The 13,588-nt window shown below is 42.1% G+C and overlaps 1 protein-coding gene across 1 annotated transcript in view; it reads right to left on the reverse strand.

Moving 5' to 3' along the window:
- Positions 1-881: 881 nt before the first annotated feature.
- Positions 882-13,588, reverse strand: part of LOC121629759 (excitatory amino acid transporter 1-like) — a 13,227-nt gene continuing 520 nt past the window's right edge. The window contains exons 3-11 of the mRNA XM_041969530.1: positions 12,168-12,307; positions 11,960-12,097; positions 10,550-10,754; positions 10,419-10,461; positions 6,302-6,582; positions 5,976-6,209; positions 4,230-4,424; positions 4,014-4,148; positions 882-1,446 (exon numbers count right to left, since the gene is read on the reverse strand). Of these exons, the coding sequence (XP_041825464.1) occupies positions 1,236-1,446; positions 4,014-4,148; positions 4,230-4,424; positions 5,976-6,209; positions 6,302-6,582; positions 10,419-10,461; positions 10,550-10,754; positions 11,960-12,097; positions 12,168-12,306 (1,581 nt within the window). The 5' untranslated portion in view covers position 12,307 and the 3' untranslated portion in view covers positions 882-1,235. The remainder of the gene's footprint in view (positions 1,447-4,013; positions 4,149-4,229; positions 4,425-5,975; positions 6,210-6,301; positions 6,583-10,418; positions 10,462-10,549; positions 10,755-11,959; positions 12,098-12,167; positions 12,308-13,588) is intronic.

The raw sequence follows: 13,588 nt of genomic DNA on the forward strand, positions 1-13,588 counted from the left end.
TTATTAATTAATTACAAATATATAGAGAAAGGTTGTAAAAGTTTAATGGGAAAACCTTCAGGTATCAGACCCCCTTTCTACCTTCAGATCATCTTTTAACTTTCCTTCCTGATAAATTTTCTAGCAGGTCTGGCTTGGCGACCCTGATCCATCCCTTTAGTTCTGCTGCTATAGACCGAGGCTGCTGGGGGACGTCCCATGATGCACTGGGCTCCTCTCTCTTTACTCTTCGTGTAGAAATATCTGACGTTGTTGTTGTCACTGTGTAAAAATAAAGGTTAATAAAATAAAGAATAGATTTAAGATAAGAGGACAGGAGTTGAGGAAAGGGATGAAAACAGGGTGTGAAGTGAGATACAGTAACTGTTTTAAGATAAAGTGATAAAGGAAATAAATCAGGATGTTTTACATACTGGAGACATAAACAAAAGGCTTCAATCTCTTTATTTTACTGGAGCTTGAATAAACAAAAACTAATTCCACAGTTTCACATTAACTGTTTTGCATCTTCAAAATGAAATCAGACTCATTTAAGTTATTCATTCATTTAGTTTCTGTACCGCTTAGTCCAATTAAGGGTTGTAAGCTGGAGCCTATCTCCGCAATTAGCAATAACATTAAGATTCACCATTTCCACCGGTATCTATAGATACTGGCTCTTTGTAAAAAATAGAGTGTGTACCGAATGTGTGGCCGCACACATACACATGTATTGGCAGTTCTTGGTGAGGGAGACGAAGTCTGTTAAAAAATCCCACCATGTTTAACACTAACCACGAACTCGTGTTAGAGACACAGATTTATAACTTCACTGGTAACACACACACACACACCCATATCTATATATATATATATATATATATATATATATATAGATAGATAGATAAATCACTGACGTCGTGGAGACAAAGTGGTGAAAAGATTTTTTTTTCCTTTGTTTCAGCAAATTTCCTGTTTCGACTTGGTTCCAGTTTTTCCTGTTTCCATTTACTGTACAATATTTTCACTTTAAACTATGCATGAGTGACGTTACGATATTAGTTTAAACATAAAAAATAACTTTCATTTGATTAAAATACACAAAACCACAATAATAATATATGATGTGATGTTCTGATGTGAATGTACAGAAAAGGAATGATGAAGATAAAACTATGGTTGACAGCGTCTCCCAGTAGGTCCCTACTTACATGAACAGAAGCAGCTATGAGAAAACAGATGTCAGAAAAGTTGAGCTACATGTTCGATTCACTGTGAGTGCGTTTGTCATTTTCAAAATCGCTGTCCTGGGAGATGAGTTTGTAAGGCTTCTTTCTCTCCTTCTCCTCCAGCACAGAGTTTCCCATCTCCACATCTCTGCTACGGAGCTCATGTCGAGACAGGAACTCCACAATGCCAGCTCCAATCGAGTCTCCCAGAACATTAGTGGTGGTACGCAGGCGGTCCCTGGACCCCATTAAAAGACAAAACAAAAAAGAGATTTAATAGTAAGTATATTCAACCTCGGTTCCAGAAAGGTTGGGGCACTGAGTAAAATGTAAATGAAAACAAAATCTTATCAACCCATATTTTATTCCCAAAAGAACATAAACAACATCTCAAATGGTGAAACTGAGACGTTTCACCATGTGATGACAACATGAGCTAACAGTGAATCTGATGCAGCAACACGTCTGGAAAAAGTTAGAACAGGAGCAACAAAAGGCTGGAAAAGTACCTGGTACAAACCAGAAACACCTGGAGGAGCATTTGACAACTAACCAGGTTACCTGGTAACAGGTCAGTAACATGACTGGGTATAAAAGGAGCATTTCAGAGAGGCAGAGTCTCTCAGATGGAAAGCTGGACAGAGGTTCACCAATCTGAGACAAACTGGATCTAAAACTGGAACAATTTCAGAAAATTTAAAAAAAAAAACTTGTATTTTGTGAAGACTTCACTGTGTTGTATTATGTGATCTGAGCTGTTGTTATTGGAGCAGCTGTGGGATCTTTGGGCTCATTCTCAGTTTAAATTTTGTAGAGAATTTTGAAAAAAATGAGACAATATCTCGTAGCATTACATGCTGAAAGACCAAGAACAGTAAGGTGAAGGTGTGTTTCTACTGGCTACCTGAGTGTGTTCTGTCTTCGTTTGTGAACATCCTCTGAAATGAATGATGTGTACAAAGATTCAGTGTGGAGGCAAAAAATGTTCTTTGAAGATCCTACAATCTACAGTGTACGATATCTTCAAAAGATTCAGAGAATTAGGAGGAATCTCTGTATGCGTGGGAGGGAGCATCCAGCTTGTTATCAGTGGACAGGTGAAAAGCTGCATCTCTGATGGGATGGGGCTGCATTAGTGCCTATGGCGTGGGCAGCTTCCACATCTGTGAAGCTCCATCAATGCTGAAAAGTACATGGAGGTTTTAGAGCAACATCTGCTCCCATCCAGACAACGTCTCTTTCAGGGAAGGCCTTGCAGGTTTCAGCAAGACGATGCTGAACCACATCCTGCATCCATCACAGCAGCATGGCTTCACAGGAGAAGAGTCCGGCTGCTGAACTGGCCTGCCTGCAGTCCAGACCTTTCACCAGTACACAACATCTGGAGCATCATGGAAGCAGAAATCCAGCAACCAAGATCCAGGACTGTAGAGCAGCTAGAATCCTGCATCAGACCAGAATGGGACAACATTCCTCTCCTAAAACTCCAGCAACTGGTCTCCTCACTTCCCAGACATTTCCAGACATGTTAGAAGAAGAAGATGCTACACCATGCTGAACACCACCCTGGAACTACTTTTTCCAGACGTGTTTCTGCCATCAGATTCACTATCAGCTCATATTTTCCATCACATGGTGAAATGTTTTAACATCTCGTATGTTGTTTATGTTCCAGTGGGAATAAAATATAGGTTAATGAGGTTTGGAAATCATTGAATTGTCTTTATTTTCATTTTAGTCCTGTCTTTTTTTGGGAATAGAGGTTGCAAATAAAACAGTGTATTAGCCTGGTAATGTTTCTATAATTGGGTTTACATTTACAAGCCGTTTAAACTCAGGTGTGTTGATATTTATCTTCTACATTCTGCCAGAGTGAGGCATTATCTAAGAGGAGTGGTGGTTAGGTTACAACTATTCAGATGTTTTGTGTCATTTGCAGACACATCCATCCAGTTTTTTATACTTGCTTATTCTAATGCAGGGTAATAGGGGGTGAAGTCCATCTCAGGCAGGTTACACCTGGACAGGTCACCAGTCCATCACAGGACCAACACAGAGAGGCAAACAACCACACACTCACTCCCTTCAGGGAGAATTTAGAGACACCAGTTAACATACTTGTCATTTGCAGACACAACTTCTCTAAAGAGCTTATTTTCTGTCATGATTCAGCTGAAATCCAACAAAAAAAAACCAGATTAAACTAAATCAAAAAACATTTTGGCCTGTTGGAGCTTGTAATGCTGGGAGACTGTATTTCTGAATGCAGGCCAGTTCGTGTCTAGCAAAGGTAAACAGGTGGATGGATGCAGGTGGTGTGAGCCTAGAACTGCAGAATGTTTTCAGAACTAATTAATTAAATGATTGTTTGGTTGGATACTGAAAAATGGAGTTGGATCTTACTGACTGTTCTTTGTGAATGCAGATACCATAGGTTCTACTTCTCAGGAAGGAAAGTCTTCCCAAAGCAAGTCTCTAACACACATTCATATTTGGTCCATCCTAGTTAAAGGAGAGAAGTATTTTTTCCCATTACCCCAGTTAGCTGAGTAATTTCTGGTAACGGTATTCTAATTGAAATTATTAATTTGGGAAACCTAATTATGTTTCTATGTTAAAACGCTTTGCAGAAATATTCAATACATCAGGGAAGATGTAGCACAAGACTCCAGGGAGACGGGAGAAATGTGTCACTAGGTGGTAGTGGATGCGGTGCTGCTTCTAACCTTGAAAATCATCCAGATGATTCAGGTACAGTTACAACAGATTTACTCTGTACAACTTCACACAGATTCAACTACTCACAGGAACCAATCAACAGCAATGATGAGGGTGATGTCATCCGTGGGCAGTCCAACAGAGGTCAGTACTATCACCATGGTGACCAGGCCTGCTTGAGGGATGCCAGCAGCTCCGATACTGGCTGCAGTGGCTGTAATACTTCACATTAATGAGGAGATGAGTGTGTTACTGCTGGGACTCAGGTATCCACCACAACAGCTGACTGTGCTTCATCTTTACCTGATTGTGATGATCTGGCCAAAGTTCATCTCCATGTTATTGACCTGGGCGATGAAGATGGCCGCCAGCGCCTCGTACAGAGCTGTCCCGTCCATGTTGATGGTGGCGCCCACGGGCAGCACGAAGCGCGTGATTCGCTTGTCGATCTTGTTGTTCTCCTCCAGACATTTAAATGTGACGGGGAGCGTTGCGGAGCTGCTCCACCACAGAATAGAAACCAGTTTTTACAAAGAAGACTGCAGAAGAAGGAAAACATGCTACCTAGTCCATATCACACCATCATTTCTGCCATCTCAGATTATCTTCATCACAAAGACCAAGAACCACTCTGTGGGTGAATCTAGAAAAACTAATTAAGCTAACATGTATGTTTTGTTCTGTGAGAAGAACCCACAATTAAAAAATTCCCTCAACTCACTGTTAATATTACAAAAGAGGGCAGTTTGTATGATACATGAAGTCAGTTTCTTGAACATACAAACTCTGTTTTTATACTCAAATGGGTTGAAACTCCAGGACCTGGCTAATTATCACACTGCAGATAATGTTTATCACACACAACATACTAAACCTTTTCAGCAAGAGAGATGTGGGAATCATTTACGGGGGAACGCAACATTTGAAAGACACTTGGTAGGAACCACTAGTGTCTCTGTCAGCCATTAAGAACAGCCTGGGCTGAGCCCAGATCACATATAAATTCAAATATGAGCCAAGGACCTTTCCTAGAGATGTATGCAAATGAGCTAATTTTTGGCTACAAATACCTAATACCTTAATTTGCATATTTCAAATTAAAAATTCAGTTTTAATGTGAGGATGAAACCAGGAAAGTTTCATGATGAATTATAAATTTGAGCTTGCTCAGCTGTAGCATCTCAGCTTAAGACAGTGGTTCCCAAACCTTTTCTGCAGGGCCCCCTTTTCATCAACAACAATATTGTCGAGCCCCCCCGATACGTCTACCACATGCACCATGATGCTTACAAAGAAACGTTCAAAGAAATGTGCCACAAATTAGATTTTAACCTGTTGGCTGCTGCTTTGTTAACTATAACTAAAACCATGTCAGTGGCAGAAGGAATTATCTATTCCTCTGCTACAGCGAGAGGCATTTTAAACCAGGAAACTCTGCAAACTACTTCAGGAGAGTTGAGCTTAAGACGGATGCTGCTTTAGTAAAACAGCTCTGCTGTCTATGACAGTTGAGTAGATCATTTCTAAAGTAATCATTAGGCTTTTTTTTGCATTCAGGATGAGACATCCCCAAGTAGCATCATAAGTTACATGCTGTCAGATGCTGATATTTTGAGACATACAACACACTATGGTCTCTCTTCGTTACCCACCACTGATCATTACCATTACTTGACCATTACTTGGTCAAGCCTGGAGTGAGATATGCTTCATTATATTTTGTTTTCTTTTTTTTATGCTTTTGGTAGCTGAAATCTCTGTTGTTGATTTAACATTGCTTGCCCATTGGTACCTTCACAAATTTGTCCATGTTTTGCTAGCAGTGAGCCCCCCCGTGTCATAACTCTGGGCCTCTCTGTTTAGGAACCACCGCCTTAAGAAAACATAGGAAATGATGATGATGAGTCTGGAAATGATCCAGATGTCAGCTTAAAGTCATGTCTTATGATGGTTTTTATTCCTCAGAAGTATTAATTGAGTACATAACCCATATTTTTAACCATGTCTGGTTATTGTCTGGTTGGAGTAGCAGTGTTGTGTTGTACAGACCTGGAGGAGGTTCCCAGGGCTGTTACCAGAGCCTGCAAGAGCCCAGCAATGAAGATAAAGGGGTTCTGTCGAGTGATGACAAAGTAAAGAGTGGGCAGAATGAGAACGCCATGGATCAGCAAGCCAATGATGACTGTGATGGTATACATGCCCAGCTGGCCTCCCATCTGTGTCAGATCATCCATCTCCACTATCTTTCCCGCTATTAGGAACAGGATTCCTATTGGAGCATACCTGAGAGGAGCAAAAGAGGAGGAACTTACTGCTAATAAGAGTTATGGTGGAGTTTATCCATAACAAGTCTTAGTCAGATCAGGCAGTTTTACCACATGATGATGGCAACCAGGCGCATGATGGCTTCATTGAGGCTGTCGAAAAACTCTCTGAGGAGCTGACCCTGCTCCTTCATGTTGCCAATTATCAGACCAAAGCACATGGAGAAGACCACCAACCCGAGGGCGTTGACTCCATTGACCTGACCTGGCACTGGGATAACGTCCTCTCTGGTGATCTCCATCACCTCCTGGGTGCCGTTGGTGGAGTTGAAGAGGGTGTCGTTCACCGTCACCGTCACAATGACTGATCGCTTTCCGTATTTGGTTTTGAACTGTGGAACAGGAGAAGTTTGATTACAGCAACAACTAAAACAGATCAACCTTCTGAATCACTTCATGATATCTTATCAAGACTTTAATGTCTAAAAATAAAATCATGGAGTTTTCTTAGATTGTCCTTATTGTCCATAGTTCTCCAAAACAAAGAGAATGAAAATATAAACTGACCGTCCACCATCAGGTCCGCCTAGTTAACTTCCTGTTAATGCAAATACCTTATCTAACCAGCCAATCACACGGCAGCAACTCAACACATGTAGTCATGTAGACATGGTGAAGAGAGGGAAGAAAGAGGATTTAAGTGACTGAACGTGGCATCATTGGCGGTATGAGTATTTCAAAAACTGCTGATCTACTGGGATTTTCACCCACAACCATCTCCAGGGTTTACAGAGAATAGTTTGAAGAAGAGAAAATATCCAGTGAACAGCAATTGTCTGGACCAGAATGCCTTATCAGAAGTCAGAGGAGATAGTGACAGATAGATAGCAGGAATTCCGTGTCAGCCTGGGATAAGCATGAGTACATCTACCAGCCAATATTATGGATCTGAAGTAGAACGCTGGCTGCAGGGCTAGGCGGAAGGGGCGGGGGAATCGCCCAGTAAAACAGTCTGCAGGTTGTTGGAGAGAGAGGTTCTATAGCAAAGAAGAGGTGTGCGGACACAGGAGGAAGTGTGTCGACAAGAACCTGCCCAGATCGCTGGCAGTGAATGCATGCAAGGATATCTTCAGGGAACATTTTAAGGACAGAGACTGGAAGGTGGCTTACATGTTGAGAATAAACAGTTTTAAAATTTGATTTCTAGTGCGGCTTTAACTCTGCTCACCCTGATTGAAAGAACTTGCTGGTTGTAGAGGCCTGGGGCTCTAATTCCCCAGATGGCATTGTCCGCAATTAAGCTTATCAATTGGGAAATTACCTTGGTCCACGTCACATGTAAGGTGAAGAGGAAAGAAGACAGCACAGTCAGCTGAGGACCACCACATTAGACAGGATGCTGCCCAGGCGGACAAACTGTGGCCTGCCTGTCAGGTAGTCAGTAATCCAGGAGACCATTGAGAAGTGGACATCCATCCTCACAGCTTCTGACCCAGCAGCAGTGGCTGGATGGTGTTAGAAGCACTAGAGAAATCAAAGAAAGTGACTCTAACCGTGCTGCCACCACCATCCAGATGCAAATGGCCTCTCTGTAGCAGGTAGCTGACTGTCAGCAACATTCAAATGGGGCTGGTCGGCAAATTGCAGAACGTCCAGCAAATCCTTCTCCTGCAGTCTAAAGGCCCATTTAGGAAGACAGGCAGATATAGAGACAGATGGACATTTTTTTCCATCTTCTGCGTCGGTCACTGGCGTAATTTGGTCAGTTTTCAGGAAGCTTAGCTATCCGTCACTTGACGCAGATACCACCAGAATTTGCGGAGGCAGTGCTGAGCACAATAGCTGACATGTGACCAGCGAAGGAAACCAGAGAAGAAGAAGAAAAGGCGGATCAGGAAGGGAACAAAAAAGCAGAAGAAAGAAGATGAGCACAACTATAGAAATTGCGCAAGCTTTTAAAGAAAGGCTATCCGAGTGTTTTATGGCTTGTTGGTTGGTTAAAAAATAACTTCATACAGGTCCATTACTATTGGCTCGAGGAAATGAACTCTGAACTCAGCACTGCCCACTAGTGGAGGAATTGACTTAAGAAGTATGAGGACCGCAACATGTAAAGTTTGACAAGGACATCACTATTTACGTACATAAAGGAGCATAAATGGGCCTTTTGGCTGTCCAAGACCAGCCTTTCCAGCACCTTCATCACATGTGATGTGAGGGCCACTGGACGGTAGTCGTTGAAGTTCGATGGTCTGAACTTCTTGGGGACAGGAACCCAGCAGGACCAGAGAACCCAGAGAACTGGAACTCTCCAGACTCAGGCTCAGATTGAATAAGTGCTGCAAAATGGGAGACAGCTGGGTGGTGCAGGTCTTCAGGATCCTGGAGCAGATCCCATCCTATCAGCTCTCTCCTGGCTGCCCGATAGCTGCCCGCTTGTCTCCCTACAACCTGTGAGCTCCTTCATCCCCGTCCACACGTCCCTCACATTATTCTGCTGAAGTTTGGTTTCCAGCTTCCTCCGGTAGTCGTCCTTACTCCTCCTCAGTGACACCCTGGGTTCCTGTCTTCTCTTTTTTGGTTTAGAATTGCCTTCAAGTCGCTGGTGATCAAATGAGACATACTTTGGGGTCATCAGAATGAGATTGTAGTCTGATCTGCCAAGGGGACGGAGAGCTGTGGCAGCATATGCATCCCTGGCATTTGCATACACAAGATCCAGTGTTTTATTTACTCGGGTGGGACAATCCAGATATTGATGGAATGTGGGCAGAAGTTTGTCCAAAGTCACACTAATAAAGTCCCTGTTATAACCCATAAAGTTATAACTGTGAAAGCATTGGGATGTTGAGTCTGTACTTTGGCAACGCCAGAACTGATGACGTCACACGCTGTGTCTGCGTCTTCGGATGGCGGGAGGTACACCGCCATGATGACGACGGAGGTGAATTCCCGGGGCAGATAAGGGTGTATTCCCACAGCAAGCAGTTCTATATCCAGGCTGCAGAGACGTTCCTTCACATGTGGATGTCCAGGATTACACCATTTTTTACTTACACACACTGCAATCCCCACACCGCTACTCTGTGGGCTTGAACAGTGCTGAAACCGGGTACCGCTGCGTTATGATCCGGGATGAGTGAATGAAGCCAAGTCTCTGTAAAGCACATGAAACTACACTCACGCTATTCCCATTGGAACTTAATAAGCACAGCAAGCTCATCCATTTTATTCCCCAAAGATCTCACATTTCCCGTTATGACCGCTGGCTTGTACCGCTGCTTCTTTGCCTTGACTTTGGATCCTGCTCTGCATCCCCAGCTTCTCCTCCACAGCTCCTTCAGGATGACTGGCCTCGCTCCGGGCAGCAGTACAGGCCTGCACAGCGCTAACAGTCGTTGGTGTAAACAGTGCTTTCTCCATAGCACTCCTGTGCCTCAGTCACCAGGAACGACAAAAGTAGAGAGCACGAGCAAAGTTTCAAAGCAGATAGAAGCCATCTGTTTTTAAAGCATGTCCTTTGACTAGTATAGAAAAACTAAAACTGAACTAAAACAACCTAGAAAAACACGGATAAAAAAAAAAAAAAACCCCACGAGAAACAGACATTCAACATGGTAGCTGCTGCAACAGGCGACCACCTAGCACGGTGGCATATTTAAACAACATAGCACATATTCTGCACATGCTATGTTCTAGTTTTGATAGCCAGTTGCTATCTTGAACATGACGATGAGTTCACTGGACTCCAACGGCCTCCACAGCCACCAGATCTCAGTCCAGTAGAGCAGCTTTGGGATGTGGTGGAACGGGAGATTCTCATCATGGATTCAGCCGACAAACCTGCAGCAACTGTGTGATGCTGTCATGTCACTATGGAGAAAACCTCTGAGGAATGTTTCCACCACCTGCTTCCATCTATCACACCATAATTAAGGCTGTTCTGAAAGAAAAAGGGAGTCCAACCCGGTACATGAAGGTGGACCTGATGAAGTGGACGATAAATGTATGTTGATTTAAGGTATATTTATAGGTGAAGAATCAGGGATGAACTACACAGCAGTACTGTATGTGTGTTCATGAGACATGTGTGAGGAGGGAAACGTTGGTATGACCATGTGGTCAGAGGGAATTCCACTCATGTAATCAAGTTATTATATGTTGTTTGGATGTTGGGAATGTTGTGGAGGTGTAATAAAAACTACTGAATCTACTGAATAAAGCTCACCTGCTGTGTGCAAGCTTGGACCAGGTTTGGTGGAAACATATTTCTGAAATAGGAAAAGAGAATAATTTAGACATGGTTTTTGCTAGTTCCGGTCAAACACTGAGAACATTGTGGTGTCATATGCTGGCTACCTGATCAGATCTAAAAAGGCATCAGCAGGGCTGACTTGCTCTATGACCGGCTGTTTTCCAAACTCATCCTTCGACCCCTTTCCTGGGTGGATGATGAGCACGATTATTATTCCTACGAAGACTGCGATAATGGTGGTGGTCATGTAGTAGATCACAGCTCTCATGCCCATCTTTCCTGAGGCTTTGCTGTCCAACGCTGCCATCCCTGTTGGTGGAGAAGCTCCAAGGATTAAGACAAGATCTTTACAACCAACAATCATCTCAACACCAGTCCATGAGGAATTCATAGGTCTTTTCTCTTCTGATGCTCAGTTTGAACTCTGGAAAGTCTGTTTATTTCCCTTTTAAATGGAGCCTCATTTGGAAGGAAAACGTATTTGTGGGATGAGCAGCAGAGTTGAGTGTGTAGGTTGTTCTCATGAAAAACTGCCTAGATCTTCTGCTGTGTACTCTGGTGTCGTTCTTTGGACTGGATGAGTGAAGTCTGAAGAAACAAGACATGTTGGTCATTTAACAATGTCTTTATTTGACAAACAGGAGCCTCAGTATCGTGTGGAAGAACATAACACAGTCACAACAGCCTGGTACCTCCTCTTCATGCTGGTCGCACACTGCTGGGTGATGGCATCCCGTTCTTCAGCCAGCATCTGTCACCAGTCAGCCAGTGTGGTTGTGTCGGTCACTCTGGCACCAACAGCAGCCCAAGGGGATCCCACAAGTGTTCAGTGGGGTGGAGGCAGGTCATCCATCCTCTGGAGGTCTCTGATAAACCCGCTGTGGGACCAGTGTTGTCGTCTTGGAGGAGAGTTTAGTCCCAGACTGTGGCAATATGGGATCACCACTGGTTGTAGAATCTCATTTCCACATCTCTCTGCATTCAGATTTTCATTCAGTGATGACAAGACTTGTTCTTCCAGTGAGGAAGATGCTGGCTCACACCATCACACTGCCTCCACCAGAAGATGTTACCATGTCCTATCATTCAGCAATCAGGTTAACGTTCTCCTCATCTTCTCCATGCTTTGATCCTCCAATCCAGCTGCTGTAGCAGAATCTGGACTCATTCTGAACATAATGTTCCTGCACGTGTCCAGATTCAGTCGAGTACACATGGTGATGCTAATCAGGCAGAGTAAACAGCAGAATCAGCTGCTGGGCAGGGAAGATCTGGACAGTTTTTCATGGTTACAACCCACAAACTCAACTCTGTTGTACTTAAGAGAAAACAGATTTTCCAGGAGTAGAAGTTTTTTGTTACAATAAAGAAATAATCGACCAAACACTCATTTACTGGCTGTTTCTGATCAGTGTATGTAGTTAGCTGTAATTAGGATATGGGACTAATTTAAACATAGTGATGAATGTTTGTTGTTGTGCTTATTTATGTTAAAATATGAGAATAAATTGAACCTGTAATTAAACTGGAGACGAGTAGAGGAAGGACCAGCATCTGCAGCATCCTCATCAGCACCTCTCCAGGAAAAGAGAAGTACTTCACTTCACGGTAGGTCATCTTATAGGGTCGCAGCGCAAATCCAAGAACAACACCTGCAGAGAAGACAGCAGAGTTTCTCCACTGCATGGACGAAGTGTTGCCCTGATGCTCACCTGTACTCACCTACAATAACCGCCCCCACTGTAAACAGCACAAAGGCATTCTTCTTGAGGAAGGCTTGGACATCCTCTTTGGAAATTTCTTCTACTTTCCTCTTGGCCTTCATTGTGCGTATGTGGATGCTTTCCCTGATGCGCTGCATCCTGCATTCATATCCACATGGAAAAGATTGAAGATGATAAAAATACTACAATGTTTTAGAATAATGATAGAAACACAACTAAAATGGATTTCTGTATTTTTCATGAACAAACTGATTAAATTATTAATGCAAAAGCAATCAGGTTGCACTGTAACTATATAAAAGTCTGGGAATGAAAAACCTGATAAATCATTTTCAGTCACTGTTCATGAAGTTAGAGCCACTTTCATTCCTCCTATTTCCATCAAACCAGATTGCAAGCAGATCGAGTCAGAATAACAGAAGTAATGATCGACTTGACCTGTGAATTTATCATCATATTGTAATTGTGGTATTTCTGTTTCTATGTCCATGAGCTTGACACCAAAGACTGTCCCTCCTCCTCCTATCACCATGAATAGAAACATGGACACACTGTCCAGGGCATCACACAAGCAGCATTTCATGTTCTTTAAGACTGATAATTTGGAGGTTATAAATATTATTTAAAAAGAGGTGAAATGCTTCAATATGCTGTAATATAAACATGGAACTGTGGAGTTCAGTTTATCAGTCAGCATGTGTCGTCTCACCCACTTTAAACAAAGAAGAAGTCTAAACTAATCTAATGAATCCAAACCCAGTTCAGTTCAAATAAACCAATTTCCTCTTACTTACATGAGTGAGAAACATTTAAAACCAATATGAATATTTTTATTGTCGGTAAACCTCTGACGTTATGAGGTTAGTTGGTTCCTGCTGATCATTGACTAATCTTTGGATTTTACTTCTCAGCTCACTTCATCAGAAGATTCACCTTTAGTCACTGTTAATCTGCAAAACTCAAAGATCACTGAACTTTTAATTTAACTTCTCCTTTATTTAACCAGATAAAACCTCACTGAGATTAGAAATGTCTGTTCTAGCGTGACCGATCCAATGGGGCAGAAAAATCATGAGTTAGGCCACAAAAATGCTCCAGTAACATGAATAGATACGTATGAATGAAATGTGCATTAATCTAAAGTCCTTTCCTTTCCATTCCATCAATAACCAATAATTTCCCTTTCACCTGCAACATAAACATCCTTCTAATTTAAGAAGAGATGTTTACCACAGCTCCATTTATTGGACTGACATAAAAAAAGTTATTGGATAGAAAAAAATTATTGGATAGAATAAAATAATAAAATAATAAAAAACAATAAAATATATATATATATATATATATATAAAATTAATTAATAAAAATAAATAATAAATAAATTCTATAAAAAATAAATATGTAAACAATAGTAAATAT

Source organism: Melanotaenia boesemani, chromosome 19 (assembly GCF_017639745.1).
Source record: "Melanotaenia boesemani isolate fMelBoe1 chromosome 19, fMelBoe1.pri, whole genome shotgun sequence".
Lineage (NCBI taxonomy): Eukaryota > Metazoa > Chordata > Actinopteri > Atheriniformes > Melanotaeniidae > Melanotaenia > Melanotaenia boesemani.